The sequence below is a fragment of the Acanthaster planci genome, linkage group LG05 (assembly GCF_054643075.1).
Source record: "Acanthaster planci isolate LZ-2023a linkage group LG05, COTS_SCS, whole genome shotgun sequence".
In the NCBI taxonomy this organism is placed as follows: domain Eukaryota; kingdom Metazoa; phylum Echinodermata; class Asteroidea; order Valvatida; family Acanthasteridae; genus Acanthaster; species Acanthaster planci.
In genome coordinates, this window is record NC_141781.1 from 1,374,422 (window position 1) to 1,392,179 (window position 17,758).

The 17,758-nt window shown below is 40.3% G+C and overlaps 1 protein-coding gene across 3 annotated transcripts in view; it reads left to right on the forward strand.

Annotated features, from left to right (window-relative positions):
* ccdc171 (coiled-coil domain containing 171) overlaps positions 1-17,758 on the forward strand; it is a 32,598-nt gene that overhangs the window by 13,288 nt on the left and 1,552 nt on the right. For 2 of the 3 annotated variants that reach the window (XM_022247251.2, XM_022247250.2), the window contains exons 11-28: positions 378-611; positions 1,005-1,094; positions 1,526-1,726; positions 2,223-2,390; positions 3,298-3,486; positions 3,900-4,147; positions 4,778-4,918; positions 5,307-5,425; positions 5,799-5,936; positions 8,075-8,304; positions 9,405-9,587; positions 10,022-10,213; positions 13,663-13,808; positions 14,242-14,356; positions 15,265-15,327; positions 15,937-16,086; positions 16,633-16,757; positions 17,695-17,751. In XM_022247251.2, the coding sequence (XP_022102943.2) occupies positions 378-611; positions 1,005-1,094; positions 1,526-1,726; positions 2,223-2,390; positions 3,298-3,486; positions 3,900-4,147; positions 4,778-4,918; positions 5,307-5,425; positions 5,799-5,936; positions 8,075-8,304; positions 9,405-9,587; positions 10,022-10,213; positions 13,663-13,808; positions 14,242-14,356; positions 15,265-15,327; positions 15,937-16,086; positions 16,633-16,757; positions 17,695-17,751 (2,789 nt within the window). The remainder of the gene's footprint in view (positions 1-377; positions 612-1,004; positions 1,095-1,525; positions 1,727-2,222; positions 2,391-3,297; positions 3,487-3,899; positions 4,148-4,777; positions 4,919-5,306; positions 5,426-5,798; positions 5,937-8,074; positions 8,305-9,404; positions 9,588-10,021; positions 10,214-13,662; positions 13,809-14,241; positions 14,357-15,264; positions 15,328-15,936; positions 16,087-16,632; positions 16,758-17,694; positions 17,752-17,758) is intronic. The other variant, XM_087136577.1, reaches the window with a different exon arrangement.

The following is a 17,758-nucleotide window of genomic DNA, read 5'->3' on the forward strand; positions in this document are numbered from 1 at the left end:
AGCTCTAGAACTTGCACTAGCCAAAAATTTGCTCTTTGTCAAGAGTGATTTGTTACAGTTGAATAAATTTACCCCCAAATTACCCAGACCTTCCCCACACTGTCCTGACATTTTCTAATATGTTGAAAACCATATCCCCTCAATTCTAGGCTTTCTCACCACTTTTCAGGCCTTTAAAATTTTCCGATTCAATTCAAAATGGTTTATTCATACATTTTCTTCGTGGCCAAAGGCCAAATTACAAAAGTTTTTACATTTAAAGCTAAATACAACCATTAAAACATTTTGTTTTTTGTGCTCAAATAAGCGCTGTACATTGTCATGTGGGAAACTCAAAGGGCCACTTTGTGATAAATGTTCGTCTTGATGTTTGCCAGGCCAAGAAGCGACAGATCTATCTAGAGGAGACTTACGGTGGTAGCATGCAAGAACTAGAGCTTCTCCTTCACAACTTCCAATTGAATGGGGACAAGATTACTTCCAAGAAATTAGCCAAGGGGAAAAAAGGTGACGCCAAAAACAAGGAGAATCTATCGCCCATGCTGGTGCTGGAAACACTGAGACATACATTGACAGATTATCAGAAACGACTAGACACAACATCTCAGGAGGTAAGCGTGGAAATTTGAAGACTCGTTGGGTGTTTGGTATAAACAGGCACCTTTTCCCAAGAATCCTGCATGTTTTTTTCCCAACCCTGTTTTGTCTTTTCCTAGTAAATCTAGTGGAGACTTGAAATTTTCTCATTTTCTGTTTATTTTCATGACTGGTCAATTTGATGTGATTGAAACTCTCATAAAAATTCTAATATAACTTGAAGTGTTATTGTATAAAACTGAAACTTAGGTCTGTGATGTTTGGTTCTCAGAAATGTTCAGAAAAAAAGTCATGATTTGAAAGGTCTTACAAGAAAAGTGGTTAAAATGGTGCGTTAGGTTAACTATAGAATTTTCAATCTGCAAAGAAAATTTTTGATTGAAAAATCTTCACTGTTTCACTTCCAGCTTGCCAAAATGAAAAGCCGCTCTGAAAAGATGGCAGCTGAGTGCGAGAAGTATAGAGAGGTGACATGGACCAGGAGCCAGACTATGCAGGTGGGTCAAAGGTCAGACCAAGGTGCAGCTGATGCATCATTTATGAGGTCAAAGGTTACAGATTCAAAGTGACGTAGAAGCATAGATGACCGGTGAAAATCCTGCCACTTTTCCGGTTTGTATTAGAATTCTTCACAGGGCTTTCATCATGACCTAAGGTTAAGGCCAGGAAACCAAACTCAAAAACAGTGAAAAGATTCAAGTTATTAATTTCGAGATGATCTCTTTTCCTTCCTGTTAACATTGTTTCCACTTTCAGATCTTAGCTGTTAATAATCACATGAGACCACAGCAAATTACAACTTCAAATGAACACAGTTCTGTTGCACTATCAAATACGGCGTTTTCAGTAGCTTTGGGTACATTTTGCATTGATATCTTGATATTCTTTGCTCCTTTCTCAATTTTCTCTCCATCTGATTCCTTTGCAGGACCTTCAGAAGAAATTCAGCAGCAGTTACAAGGAGGTTGAACAGCTTCGTCATCAACTGAGCGAGAGTGAGTCCCAGGTGACATCACTCAAAATGGAGCTCCAGCAAGCCACTCACCGAGGAGAGATGGAAGGCACCAAAGCAGCTGATAGGATGGAGGAATTTGAGAGACGACTCAAGGAGAACCAGGATGAAGAAGAGGTAGAGGCTTGGTTTGTTTGTTAGTCTATTTGTAAGTTTTGGGCCCCAATTATAGTCTCCATGTCACGCATGATTTGTGACTGGCAGACTTGTCCTTAATAACACACAGCAATAAGCTAGTTTAAGCAACAACTATTTGTTGACGACTGAGCCATTTTCCCAGGTAACCTGTGCATAAAATACATCCTTGATACCGGGCAATGTCAACAAATAGTCCTGGACCAAATTTATGCAAGGATTGAACCTTGAACTGGTACCCGTCAAATTTTGCTTATGTTATACACTGCAGAGCACCAGCTGTATGTCATGTGTGCCATGGAGTGCTAATACAAGGCTTAACAATTGAATGATTTTTTTCAAATATAGTGTTTCAAAATTTAGTTCTTTTTAGCACCTCTTTTCAAATATAGTGTTTCAAAATTTAGTTCTTTTTAGCACCTCTTCAGTCCAGTGTTAAATAATCAAACTTTAAAACTATTTCAAAATCCACTTCTAGAGGCGTCGAATTTACTTGCACAGCTTATACCAACGCATTATGGCCGGGAGGGTTGTCTTAGATCCCAAGGAGCCTGTCTTAAGCAGCTTTGCATGGGATGAGCTAAGTATTGCTGTACAGGATCAGGTGGTTGGACTGATGACGGGACTGACTCGAGCCAATGAGAAGGTAGGACTCGGATAATTACAACATTTTGTCAGAGCAGAGACACCTGTAGCTAAATAGCCTTTTAGATCACATCAGTGTTGTAGTTGAGACAATCTCAAGTTCATTTACAAAACCAGTCACAAATATTAAACAGGTGAATAGTGACAAAGGAGTGCTTTTGTTGCTGTTCGTTTGAATAACTTGTGACTTGAATTCAGGCTTGAGGTCTTGTGGGGTGTTGTGATGGAAGTAAGGGTCCCTGGATCACATGAAGTTGGTACCAGGCGTTGTCCACGGAGACTGGCTGTACTCCAAACCTCTAGTTGATCTCTAAATTTGATTTCATTTACAGCTCAGAAATTATTTTGAAGTTTCTTTGTTCAGAAGAAACCAAAGCTTTGCCTGACATTGTGGGATATGATGTCCTTACAACAGAGTACATTCTTAATGAGTACTGGACTAGCATCTACCCTGTCAGAGGCGTAAAAACCAAAAGATGGAAGCATCAAGCCAGAGTTAGTCTCGTGATACATTCAACCCTAAAACTGGTTTGGGATGAGGAGCAAATTATGCAGCAACACATGAATTATGCATCTTACGTCTACATAGCAGTGTGTGAGGATGGACCAATCACATTATGTTTTAAGAATCAGACAATTACTGCTCAGAACTGAACTTCATTGTATTTGTGATTCTAGGCCGAAAACTCTTTTGCACAAAAAGGAAGTAAAGTATAAGTTTAGACCACAAAGGATGATGAGAAGAGAAAACATAAATGCAGATGTAAATCCTAGAATTGGAACATCTTTTTTGCACACCCTAAGGAGTTAGAGTTAAACGTTTTGGTAGGTGGAAGTCCATCGTCTGCGAGGCATTTCTGTGTTTTTTTTCAAATTCTGACATTTCTAACCACACTTGTAATCATCAGGTGGCCCATCTTGAGACAGTGATCCACAATAAGGATGAGCTACTGCGAGAGGTGCAGCATGCCCATGAGGAGAGCTTAGAGAGGCTGAGTGTCAAGGGTAAGGAACGTGAGAAGGAATGGCGTCGGCAAAGATCACAGCTAGAGGAACAGTTCAGCCAACAACTGGCCGATCTGCACATCAAATCACAGGTATTGACTGGTCTTAAAGTTTCACCCACAATGTGGCCATTGGGACATAACTTCATGATATGAGGTACAGGTTGCCAGAGTTGTCTTTAGTATCAGGCATTGTAACAGTTGGTAACGGAGTGCAAATAAAAAGGAAGTTGCCACTGTTTTCACCCATGTATTGTTCATAATTATTTGAATGTCAAATTCAGTCATTTATCAAAAAGGAAAGGTTATTTATTCTGTTTTTGAAAAGCAAACAAGTAGAAAAAGCCACTCTTTATTTTGAGGGTAATCATTTTATTACTTGAATTTGGAATGTACTAAAGTGGTTGTTGTGATTCTGTCTTTTCATAAATATCAGTTCTTTCCTTTTTTCAGACCTTGTTATATTTTCGGACTTGTTTTTTAAAAAAAAAATTGCCTTTACCCAGAAAACACAAAACCTTGCTGACCAAGCCTGGGAGAAAGCTCGGCTGACTGGGGCAGTCAAGCAGGGCTTGGAAGCTGAATGCTCCCAGCTTGGAGACCAGCTGACCCAGGCTACCAGGGAACGATCAGGGCTTCTCATTGGCTCCTGTCTGCTGGCTGGCGCCCTCTTGCCAATGTTCTCCAGAGTCAATCAACTTGCGGCTCAGAGAACTTCACTAGAAGAACAAATTCACAGCCTTGAGACTATGAGGTGGGAAAAGTTGTCTTCAGCCGTTGGAAAAAAATCTCCAGTTATAATAATAATAATTCAGGTATTTATATAGCATTGGTACACAAAGTGGTATCACAATGCTTTACATGTAAGATGTCAGATCGTAACCCTTATCTTCTTGATGTTTTTATTGGAAATTATCCTGAACCCAACAAATTACTACACAGCAGCAAACCTGTGGCACATTCACTGTACCCCATTAAAACAAGGACATTTAAGGCCTTTGGGATATTGCACAGACTGAAAAGTTACATGTTTTTCAAAATTGGTCAAATCCACCTTTGGATTCGTTAGAGCATGAGTGTATACCATGTGACATGCTATTGTCCACTCACAGGTTGGGGTACAAAAGCGTTCTTGCTTAACCTTAAACCTAAATGTTGTCATCTAATTTATCAAATGTAAAATGATGCATTATGTAATATTGCTCAAGTTAATGGCCATGTGCTCAGTACTTAAAGTAATGTGAATCATGTTTGCTTATTGTAATGAAATAAATGTTTAATTCATCATTGTACAAAACAGAATCATTGTGGGTATGTGCTAAAAAAACTAATGCTCCATTTGTAAAGTGTGATGCATGTGCTCTGTGTTTTGTTTCAATACCAGGCGACAGGCCCGGGAGCTAGCTAACACTCTATCCATGGAGGAAGCTGATCTAGGGAAAGATCTAAGAGACATCAGTCAGTCAGCCAGGAATCCAGTCATGCTGTTCCGAAAAGCTGTTATTGTCGTCTTAGCAGCAAACAGGTAGAGTTATGCAAGTTCTTAGAGGATCCATCTCAGTGGAAGACTTTTGAGACACTTTTGGGAACATGGCGTTCCTGCAGGAATGCCGTGTTCCCAACAGAGCACGGCACATTCCAAAGGAACGCCAGCATTCTGAACAAGAACATTCAATGGAACGTGAATGTTCCTGACTTTTGAGATGCTCTCTATGGAGGAAAATTTTGATCAAGCTATGGTAAGCCTGTGAATACCTGAGATTTGGCTCCATGAAGTATTAAGCTGGTCCATTTAAAGGAGTAAAAGAAATGACAAATTTATTTACCTTAATCCATTTTTACCTGTAGCAACACCTGATTTTTGTGGGAAGTGGTTAGTTGAAGCTAATCCTTCTATAATTTGTTTGTTTTAGGTTGAATCATTTAGGCCTGAGGAGTTGTGGTATTTTCACTGCAGTGGACAATCCTTCAGGTATTCATTCCGTCCCAGTCTGCTCAGGAAACATCAAACCGTCCCAGAGACCATTCATGGGTAAGATTGTTCTTCCCTGAATTGTTTACTGTACGACGTTAATATGATTTCGCATACTGAAATAACGTCCTCCTCTGCATCCCCTGAAAAGACCCAGTGTTTCTGCTTTACAGACTTTTCAAGTTCTTAAAACCAAGTTCTAGATTCAGTGAGATTATCTTGTAAAGCTAAGTTCAGGACCTTAAAAAAGTGTGGTAAGGCCAAGGGTTGAAGGTTAAGCATCAAATTGAACCCAGGGCCCAAGTTGGGTCTGTTATTTGATCCTGTTGGCCAATTTTGAAATCACACATGTACATTTCAAATCCTGTGACTGTTATTTACCCCTGACTTGGAGGAGGAGTTGTAGACAGGAATGTAAGCATCTCATTTTCAGGTTTGAAGTCATCTCCTGACAAGCAGACTCAAAGGAGCAATGTACAGAGTCAGATCCCAGACTGGTTCACAAGCTCTGCATTGCTGACAACTGTGGTAGATTCCTGTATGGAACTTCAAGAGCTCCTCACTGACAAAGGTTAGCGTTCGATCTTCAGATACAAAGCTTTTTTTCACCTCTGGTCCTTTCGCGGACAACAGGCCTCAAAGGAATATTTTTATGAGGAAGTGGTGCCATAAATGCAGTTGAGCATGTTTATCAAAGGTCTCTTGGATCCATGGATTGTGGGCATCATGGAGGTGTGTTTTTGTTCCATGTGTTATTTGTATTTAGATTCTGAATTCAGGCTAAAGATTAAAAGTTTTTGCCTGAAATGTCTAAATTGGAACTGACTTGACAATTCTTTCCACTGAATATTTTATCAGTGTTCTCCCCAGCCTAAAATTATAGCAGGGCAGCCCATGATGCAAGTGCAGAGTGCAAAGCCCTTACGGCATGGGGTCCGGTGGGCCCCGAAAAATTTTGGATTTTAGATGCTCTGTGGTGCAATCCGAGGTATTTCCTGGGCACTTTCTTCAGACTCTTTGAATCAGATATGCTTATATTTGAAATGAAGGCAAGATTGTCATCTGGAGGTCATCAAAAGTTGATTTTTTTTCTGGGGCATTTTCTTTTTTTTTTTACTGATCAGAACTCACCATCGAGCGGACGGTTCGGAACTATATGTACATATGTGGACACAGTGCGAGTGGATGATGAACAGTCACTTCCCTAATTCCGGATTGCAAAAATAACTCCACGGTCAGATTCCAGCGACAAAATCGTATAATTCCAGTGAATATGCTTAGTCGTCCACCTTGTGTATTGGAAAAACTACAAAATTACTTTCAAAATCTAAGCTTTTAATCTAGACTTACGGGATCGTCAGAAGTGACAACATTTCTAGTTCTGAGTCAGTTTAACGGGTTCCAAATAGCAACAATATTTTTCTCGTATAAAAAGTCAGCCAGAGCCATTGTAGCAAGCTGATTGTCTAATGAAGAATTTCTTGATTTCGAGAAAATTAGTTCACAAATAGCAGTTTAAGTAAATTAAAGAGTGAAACTTGTGTCAGTTTTGACTGGCGTTTTTCAGCTTGTACTGCGAGCAATCAGTGACTATCCCCCCACGCTGCACAGTTGACCAACCCATTACGTCACATACATGTACATTTTTGTTATGCCCGTGTAGTTGAGTTCGCAACGTACTGTACCTGCATGCACTTGCGTTGTAATCCAAAACTAGGAAAAATATGCGTTGCCAATTTACAAAAACCAGAAACTCCAAAAGTCATTTTGCTTAAATATACATTAGATGCAGATGTTTGTAGGATTGTTAAGTAAGAAACAAGTATTTGGAATCACACATACACAATGACTTATCACCCTGTGTTTTTTTGTTGATTTTTTGGCTCTAGTGATTTTTGACAAACCATTCAAAAATGTCGAAGTTCAAGACGGAAATGTAGCTGGCAAGAAATTTCTTTTCTAGATGTTTTCTGAAACAAAAATTGTGTACAAGAAGCTTACATTTGACCAGAATTTGTTTGATAATTTAGAACACATAAGAAGTAGTATTAGAAGCAGAAGAAAAGAAGTTTTATTTCAAGCGATCCAGATCTAGGAAATATCCGGAACTACACGTAGGAAATTGGCTGTATTTTCCTTGGAAAAAACCAACGCATTTTAGGTCTTGATTCTTGATGCTTCAAAATGAAAATGCTATGACCGGGAGATTGGAATCAGTCCAATTTGTGCTTATATACAGTATACTGCACCTGGCTTTGATCACTAACGGTGCGAAGGGCTTTTCTGTTGTGCTGAATAATGACGGCAAACTCACCATGTTCGTTCCATAAAATGTGGTAGACTTCTTTGCATAAACTGTGAAGATGGTGGAGAATAGGGAAAATCCAATAGAAAACATAGCAGAGCGGTGAGAATTTTGGCAGAGCGGAAAACCTTTTAGCGGGGCGGTCTAAACTTTTGGCAGGGCGGTCCGCCCTGCTAAAACCCCTCGTGGAGAACACTTTTTTATGGCAGCAAAAGCACAGCTCAACTCAATAATTCATTGGAAAGAGCCAATTAAAAATCTGACTCCTTCCCAGCAAAATCTTTTTGCAGTTTGATATTGAAGCTGAACCTTTATAATGCTCTTCTCAAAGTTTGTGGCAGTATGTCTCGGCATGTATTAAATTGGCCAAGTTTGTTTTCAACCTTTATGTTTCTGACTTGCAGAACAGTTGAACGGATCTCAGCCCCAAACTATCAACAACACGGCCAAGTCCTGCTTTGTCAGACTAATGTCCAAGCTCACACCCATTTTTGAGGCATCCTGTCCCCACCCCTCAAGGAGGAGTTACGGGAAAAGAGACAAGGGGATGTTGATTCGACTCCTTGGTTACGGTCTGAGTCAGGGGATGGCTCACTCTAGCCCTGCTGGCAAGACACATATGGCCTCATCACAGGTAAATGAGTACCAGGTAAAATATTGCAGTATTGCAGTCTAGTTCATTTCCTAGTCTGGTTTCCTGCCACAGCAAATGTCATATAAAGTCAGGTAACCACCGTTGTAAAAATACCTTATGATGTAATGTCTTGATACCCAGACATCTATTTTAAGATGCAGTGTGCACATGTTTTTTTGTTTTTTAAAGTCAGCATCATAAAACGTTGTGGAAGAGTGGCAGTAAAGAAAGATAACCTGGAGGGAAATCACAGAAAAGTTTGGGTTTTTTGTAAATGACAGTGACAGACAATTTTCAGAAATTTTTAATCATGTGACTGTGGCTGCTGCTGGACCTATAGATTTTCAAGAATAGTTGTGATGTTTTGATCTGGATACCAGCATAGTGAATTTACAGGAATACAAGTACTCAAGTTCAAGAACAAATACTATTTGAAATATTGTCCAAGAACTGGGTTGGAAGTGGTCATGTGCCTGGGTTTGTCAGTGCAGAAATTCTCACAAGTTGTATTGGCTTTATGAAATAACTGTTGAGGGCGCTGTAAAGTTTACTTAGGAGAGACAAGAGAGACATGTAATCAGGCAAACATTGCAAGATGTTTGAAAGAGCACCATTCTTTAGTGTTGTTGCTAAAGGAGTTTGAGGAGGGTACATGAACAAAATAGTCCCAAGGACTCGTGTATACTTGTAAAACAGTCTTTGTATTTTTATAGAGAGTCACGATGTGCTGAGACCTTATTGAGTATCCAAAGAGAAAAGTTTAGAACGATAAAATACAAAAACTGTTCTGCTTACCAACAAGGAAAGAATCTTTAGTATTTTTGTCCTTGCTTAAGAAATGCTGACGTAAATGGAGTAATGTGGAACAGATCGGGTTTTGATAGCTGGGAAATTGTCATTTGCTTTGGTCTGCTGATGAATGGGGCTGTGGTTTTTTGGTCTTTACAGGTTCATTTTTGTAGTCTTGCCATAGGGATGAGGTTCAGTTTTGTTGAAGACTGATGTGATTAGCTGGTTGATTCCAGTCTTGTATTACAGCAGGGACAGCGTCCCAGGTCACCCTGTCCAAAATGAACCTTCTCTCAATCTCCTTTGGCAAGGATATCATGGCCTGCTTGCAGCGCAACATTATCAACTTCACCCAGCGTCTGCACACGGCAGAGGTTGAAAGACGATCCTTGAGGGTGGAAACAGCAAAACTCCGACGAGACAACGAGGAGTTGAAGATGGAAAAAGAGAGAGCTAAGGACATGGAGAATGAAATCACACAACTCAGAGATATTGTTAGTGATCGATTGGTTGAAAGTCTAATGTCTCTTTGTGAGCACTGTCGCAAAATCAAATGAAAAAAGACTTTGGAGTATGAAATCAAACATCTCATTCTTGTTCAGTTGATTAATAGATCAATTTAAATATTGACTGATTGTTCACTAATTGAAAAAATTTCCAGATATTCAATGAAATCACATCACCGGAGGATAATAAGCTCTTGTTAACCTAATCAAATGAGAGACCATCACTCATTAGTTAGCTAGTATTGATTGATTGACATCACTACAGAAATATAAACATTTCATCCTTGAAAAGCTGTGGAAAATATTGGCTATCTGAATGATTGATTACTAAAAGCTTTCTGACTATCAAACTGGTAAATTATTTCTTTTCTGTTCCAGGTTTTTGATTAATGAGGTCTTACTGTACAACCTCCAATTTTCAGAGGCACAACATGGTCATGAAGGAGAAGTTTGATAGCGTCTGTCAGGAGTTGAGCAAAGCATTGTCACGGGAACAGCAGGCCCAGGAACTACTGAACGAGCAGAGCCGGCAACTAGAGGAGCTGGGAATGAGACTGAATATGTATACCAGGGAGGAATTGGAGAAAGATGCAACGATAACTGAAGCTGTCAAGGTACTTTGGGATCCAGGAGCTGTGTTCATTTTGGACATTTGTAGAGTCATAGATACTTCTAAGTTTTCCTTGGAGGTTACCAGCAGGAAGTGGTTGTTTTCATCGTAGTCTGTGCTTTTCTGTACAGGGTAAGGTTTGACTGAGTCTATCCAAGCTGAGTTGAAGTGCACCCTCACTGGTGTAAGAAAGATAGACTGGTAGGAAGTTTTCCAACCGGGTTCCTGCATGCGTTCGGCATGCACATGAAGACCATACATTCCAGCATAGATTCATTGTATGTACTCTGTTTGCCATGCACATTAAACTTGCGTGCCTTCACGTTGAGTTACTACCAAAGGACTGTCACTTTCATTTAAAAACACGCCCGAACTTGCCCAAGAGTGTAAAGAACTGGGGCACCAATGACCTTTATGCAAGATGTCATATTTGACATCAAATCACGGTGTATTGTTCATATCAATTATATCTCCAAGGAACTGTCAACGTCAATTTGTACAGGTGGCCTTGTTATGTCACTGTACTTGAGTGGAATTCAGCGGACTGACACGTACAACTTCTCTGCCATGATTGTACAACCTAAATGTTCGGCAAAAGTTTGGCGTGTGTGTATGCACCCTGTGACGAACATCTGAAGCATTGCAGGGGAGAGGTGTACATAATGTCAGCCTCTTCTGTGGTGGGAGGGGATTGATAGATTGAACTTGCAGACTTGGGCGTGAGGTCAAAATACAAACGCTTTGTAAAGGCTTAGCCCCACTGACGGTCAACATCGAACAGATGAGTGCTGCAGCGATGCTGGCCAAACCGTTTCCGGTCGAGTACACCGTGCACTCTGCAGCTTCCAGTAAACAATGGACAGCTCATCGCATTGCGGCATCATAGACTTCTGCGGTCTGGTGGATTAGTCATAACAATAGCTCTTTACTTTGCAGCCTCGCAGGAGGATTTATATCGGCAGACTGTTTTAAACATCCTGATAAAACACGTGTATTGAGTAGTTGTGTTGCGCTGTCGGTTTCCAGACCAGTCTTTTCAGGTCTCAATACCCTGTAATCTTGATATTTTGTCTCGTCATCGTGAGTCAAATACACACCTAACTGTATACCTGCAGAATCAATTATACTAACACGAAATAGTATTTACCTGAATCGTACCTGACATAGTGTTCTGTTTGCTAACGTGTCGTTAGAGATAAAACCCTCTTTTTTGCCTGTGTGCACAAGCTGGGACTCAGCACTACGCTCTCGCAGGTGTTCAGGTGTAGGACCGAGGAAGACACGTATGCGAACTACGCGCTTTCCATGCGCACCTGCATGATTTAAGGAAACATGCTTTTTCTTGAAGTCAATAGTAGTCTTTTGTACTCTTTGAATACTTTGTGGCTGCAAAAAATTTATGTTGGAAAACAAACATGTTGGTTTTTTTTCGAATTTCTGGTGTTTGACTTTACCTTTTAAACTTTAATGCACAGTAAATTAAAACAATAAACACAATTTAATCTAGTGCTGCAGGTGAACCGCCGAACGGAACCAAAAATCATCGAACAAGACACTTTCGAACTGAACCAAAGTGTTCGGTTCGGATGTACAGCTTTAATAAGGCATTTTATTGATGGCACGCGGGAAAACATACAAAAATACAAGAAACAAGAACAAACACAACGAAAAATGGATAACGAGTTGTACGGCGTGCTCCACACAGGCGACATACTGAAACTTACAATGGCCTGCATCATGAGATGGTTGCAAAAAGCATGTGGTGAGAATCGCTCAGAAATCAACCAAGAACACGCAACGTACGGCATTGTCACTGCATAGCATTCCTAAATTCTCACTACATCCAATCGTGCTCATGTATATCTAGATTTATTATTATATTTGCCAATCTCAAATAGCCACGCCCTTATGTTCCATATTAGGCTAATGATGTTCCATATTAGGCCAATGATCTTATACATGGCCATGCAAAACAAATTTCGATTGGATGCTGATCACAGTCAGACTCATGCCCGATCAAAGGCATCCCTGGATGGAAATTTTGCCAAGCAGTTCAGTGCATGCGGCACTTCAGCGCAGCGGGCGAGAAGATTTTCGTTCGCATGGTGGCTTAACTTGCCTTTCATTTGATCTTGAAGGGTTTGATGGTAGTGGGAATGCGTTGAAATGGAATTTTGCCGAATCTCAAATAACAAAGTGCTGCTATCCTTCCAAAAGAGGCTGATGAAAAATTGCCCCTTTGGTCACGTGGGCGCTGTCCTTGGAAAGGTTCCTCCTCGGATATGCAACAAAAGCCATATTTTTGTTGTTGAATCTGTTTCGCAAAAATAACCAAAACACAATTCGCTCAATATCTAATTTGATCTTGTATTCTGTACCGAGGGAGGAAAGTCCCAATTGAGCATGCTGTTTTTTCTATTTGCACATGTCTTATAATCGTGAGTCAAACGTGGTCCGAACACAACCGCTTCTGGTTGGCAAAACACGGTCAGAAACTGTCACACCTCTGTCGGTAACTTTATATGGAATGTACATGTACTCATAAATGAACTCTGGGGAAACAATTTAGAAAAAATATATTCAAATCAAAGTTGCTCACGGATGGGGAGAGATAGGAGATTCATTTAGTTTAACATAATTTTATACTGCACAGAAATATTATATAGGCCTATGCGGCACGTTCGTAGCGAGCTTTTCGATGTCTCGGTGTGCATTGTACGTGTACATATGTGTACACAGTCCGAACCCCAACCGATCCGAACCTCGGCAAAAAATTTCTGAACGCTGTCTGAACCGAACCTTGACATCTTTTAACAGCACCATTTGATGTGGAGTTTGACTTTTTTTATCACCTTCAAAGAATATTGGTGCACCTGACTGAAGTTCCAAATAAATTCATATTGTGTGTATGTGGATATTTCCTTTCAGAGACGATAGATCAGGCGGTAAAATGAGGCAACCCTGTTTGGCATTTCCCGTCACTTCCATATAAACTTCTTTATCTCCACTCTAAGAAACGCTTAAAGATGAACGTTGATCTTGTGGCCATGTCTTTTTGTCATGAATTACCCACTCAAAATGTTTCTAATGCTAGAGCAATGTCTGTAGCCTGGAATGCAGTTGATTTTGCGTCTTCCTATCACAAGGTGTTAACCTCTAATCCTCACGGCCAGCCCAGGAAGGCTGACCGGGGCCACTGAAGTTCTCCCTGAATAGGATCTTTTGTTCACAACTAGGGCTGTGTAAGCCACAAACTCCATTGTTGTCAAGGTTGCCTGTGCTGCTAGACAGTCCAGGGCAGACGGTTCTTTTCAAACCATTGAACTGTCCTAACCCAAAAGACAAACGGACTGAAGGGGGATTAACATCAACCGTTGAACTGTTTCTAAACCATAGGTATTTTGACCTCACGCCTTAGCATTTTTGACCAGAGACCTCTTTCTTTTCTGACAGGGTTTGTCTGAGGCCAAGATGGAGCTACGACGTAAGGAGCAATCCATCCATCAACTCAGCAAGAAATTATCTCTCCTGGAAGAAGAGAAGAAGTCACTTCAAGGTAGTGTCCAAGACGTGCAAGAAGTGCTACGCTCCTCCAACAAGTAAGCTCACCTCAAATTGAAGTCTTTCAGAAGAGTAAGAAAACTAGTCAGTCACTGAAATTTTTGTCTGGAATCATTGCGGTGTTACAAAGTTAACGCTGTAGATTGCTCTTAGGCTTAGAATTTTAAGTGAAATCCAGTCTAATGATTGTGGTCCAAATGGAAAAGGCAGGCATTATACTTAACCCGGGAAAAAAAATTTGGAAAACTTCCCAAAACAGACCCCCAAAGTATGACTGCAGTACAGAATTTTGAAAATGGAGGATATCATAGGAAATGAAAGACCCAAAAAAATCTGAAATCCAATTATAATAAAAATCTCACGGCTGAAGAGGTTAAACGAGGCATTTCTACAGTGACTAGTAAACAAAGACTAACCACAAATGAAGTCTGGAAAAACACAGGATCTTCTCTGTACACTTTGACTCAACAGAGAAAAAGACAAATTGGCAGGCTATTTACAGGCAGTGCAAGGAGCTGTGGAAGATATAAAACGACATCTGGTTAGTCGAGCTGATAACAGATCAGTTGATGCAGCACTCAGACAGGTAATACAACTGGGTTTCAATTTTCTCCAGATTGTCATCCGCTGAGAGAAAACCCATTTATAACCGAGGGGGGAGGGATTTCCTGGGCCTACCGATTGTAAAGCGTTGTTCAACACAGAAAATCTGTTCTGGAGCAAAAATGATTACCGGCTAAAATTTCACGTGATTTATATTGTTTGTGACTGTTTTCCAGGTAATTGTTCGGTGTGAGTTTGCGTGCAAATGCTTAGGCCATTGTTTTCCCTTACCAGATCAATTACAGTAGATATTGAAACAAGTGACGTGATAGATCAAAGTCAGGTTCATTTAGGCAAGAGGTCCATTGTGAGTTATTGCAGTGTTAATGACACATAGACTGTGCCATGTCAAGTGCTGGTTTGTTTGTTTTATTGCAATTGGATATTCTGCAGTAAAAATGTCCAATTTTGAAATGTGATTGATAGAAATGTCAAACTGAATAACAGGCCTCAAAGGTTGAGTTACGTGTGAAAAAAGCAGAAAAATTGAAAGCAGTGAAACTTAGCCTGTCTGTTCCAGCTGGTTTTTCATTCCGAGCTGTGTTTTATTCTGCCTGGTTGAGACATAGCGTATAACAAATTAGATGAATTTCCATGCAGCTGCAAAATTGTGGAACAGTTTTCTCACTGCTGACTCCAAAATATCCATGAGAACTTTGCAGTGGAATTTCCTTTTTCCCCGTATATATATTTCCTGGGTAGTTGTGCTTTGATTTCTGCATGTTTTTCCTGTTATGATATCTATTAAAAGTATTTCCCCAGTGCCAGTGTTTTTAAGTTTGGAGTTTTTAAGTAAAGAAAGAGGAAAGCCAGTTGGTTAGAAGATCCTGAGATCAGAATTTTTAGTGGTATTTGTATAGATTATTTTCATCATTGGATTGTTCTGGTCAGGTGTTAATCCATCCAGAGAAACGAGGACTTGATGGTATTAGTGCTGAGGTCATTGCTATTAAGGTTGGTATTGTACAAGTTCTTTTCAAGTGGCTTTAAATTAATAGGGAAAACTGCAAAGGAGTTAGATAAGGGAATAAACATGTGCTTTGCCGGCCTTAAATGGAAATGGGAGCAGCTAATGCCCAAGCTGCAGTCGGTTTAAAACCGACCAAGTGCATATTCATTCCCATTCATAAACCCCGTTTTAGTTAGAGTCAAAAGAAGTCAACATGTGATAAATTTCTTAGGATTTTGTTCCAGAATTTTACTTTCATTTTCCGGAACACCCCCGTCCAGTTTATGGTATATTCCTTTGTGCAAGTAGTCCAGAAGAATTTCCTGATATGGACGTGGTGTGCGCATGGCAAGTTCTGTTTGCCATGGCATACACAGACTTTTGACCAATATGAATTAAACTTTCTTGGATCCAGGTGCCAGTGCATTGTCTACACAGACAGGCATTATCAAATCTCAGCGGGCATTATCAAATGGCCATGTTTCATGTTGTTGAGTAGGGAAACTGTCTAAGATATTCATGAATTATTTCTAAAGGTGACTGCATTAATAGCTCTTGACGTTGTTATTCATTCTAGGATAAGACAGAGTTATGATTCATTTTTATTTCCCCAGAGTCTTGTGGCGGCATTTGTGGATACTGTACAGACATCCTTGTCCCGTCTGGTTGCCTTGGAAACAGAGATCACATCCCACAAGCAGCACACTGCAACACTGAAGGAGGAACTGAATGCTGCCTGCCTCAGGGCGTATCCCAATGACGGAGTGAGTTTGCTTCCCCCCCCCATCTCAAAACTTGGATTATTCACCCCGAGACTGGTATTTTGAAAGCATGGCAGGTTTCCAAGTCTGTGTTTCTAGCATGTCACCGGCAGTGTGACGTGCTGTTTCCGTGTTAGCTTGTGTTATTGAAACCGGATAATCTCACATGAAAGCAGGTTCAAGGTCAAGAGAAGCTCTGTTCCACAAGGTGACGCTCAACGTTAAAGGTGAATTTGATGTTCCAATTGAATGAGAAGGCCTATAGAATGGTGTTCATTCCTGTCTGGAACCATTTTCCAAGACAAAAAAATCTTCCTGCATACCTTGTGTACTGTCATCTTTTCTGTATGAACATCTGCCAATTTGAGGGGTTGTTCATTTTTTTTCTCATTTTCCAGAGCTCATAAACTTTATACTTGGGGAAATTTTGAAAATATTAAAATGGTTTGATACCCAGTACAGAAATAAATTTATTTTGCCTTTCCAGTTTGTACATTTGGAAGGGAGTCCAGAAAAATAACTTTGTAATGCTCATGTTCATTTTTCTAGCAGGAGCAAGTAAGAGATGACTTCATGGGACAAGGTTCATCTAGGATTCCTGAACGATCCTTTGGAAGGTCACGACCTCTGTATGAGACAGACAGAAGTTACAAGGAGCAGTTTGTACCTCTCAGGTAAGGCTCTTCAAGGTAAACTATTGCCAAGTGGTTTCTTTCCCTTGCGCAGAAAATCCTCGGGGTTGTTCTTTGATTATTCACGAAAGCCATTGAATTAGGAATGTACCTGCATTAACCCTAACCCCCTTGGCTCATGCACTGAACAGAATACTGACCCCAATCAATTTAAACAACACCCAGCAGCACTGGCCCGTCACTGTACTGAACCACTCCGTGTAAGCTCCAGCTCAAAGAAGGTCCAACAGCATTTATCTCTAGCCAGTTTGTGCACTGTGCCTCCATGAGTACCACCTCACAAACTCCAACACTAATAAGCTCGGCCTCTGTTCCTAAATCCATTAGAGTAGAACAAGAATTTCATAATAAATGATACCAAATCTGCCAAAACATGACAACTCCTGCTATTGGAATTGAGGGGCTGAAGATAGTTAGATTTAAAGCTTTGCATGGCAGCGGCTGAACTGTATGAGGCTTGTCGAAACACCATGGAGGAGATTATCTCTTTTGGAAGAAGTGTGGTTCTGAAAAGAACCGGTGAGTAAGAACTCAACATTTGGATGAAGATGCTGTGGTCATCTCTGGCCATCACTCTCTTGAAAACAACCAGAGTTTGCTAATTGAAACATTTAGTTCCTACTCACTGGTTCTCTTCAGAAGCACACTTCTTCCAAAAGAGAGAGTTTCATACAAGGTGAATCTATGACCCTCATACAGTACCTGCGTTAATAACGAAAGAGTTTTGCCGATTGAATTTGAAAAACATTTGACAAAGGGTATGAGTGTATGTCTCAATGGAAATGCTTGTCAATTTTTAACTCTGCAAGATGCAAATGTGCATGTATTTCAAGAAATTCAAAAACGTTTGCCAAATGGCAGGTCTCTCATTGTTTAAAGATAGGATTACTAATAGAAAAGAATCACGTTTCACTTCCAGAGAAGAGCCAGATTTCAGTATGATGACACAAGAGGGCGCTAGTGGAATGAAGACAAGGTAACAT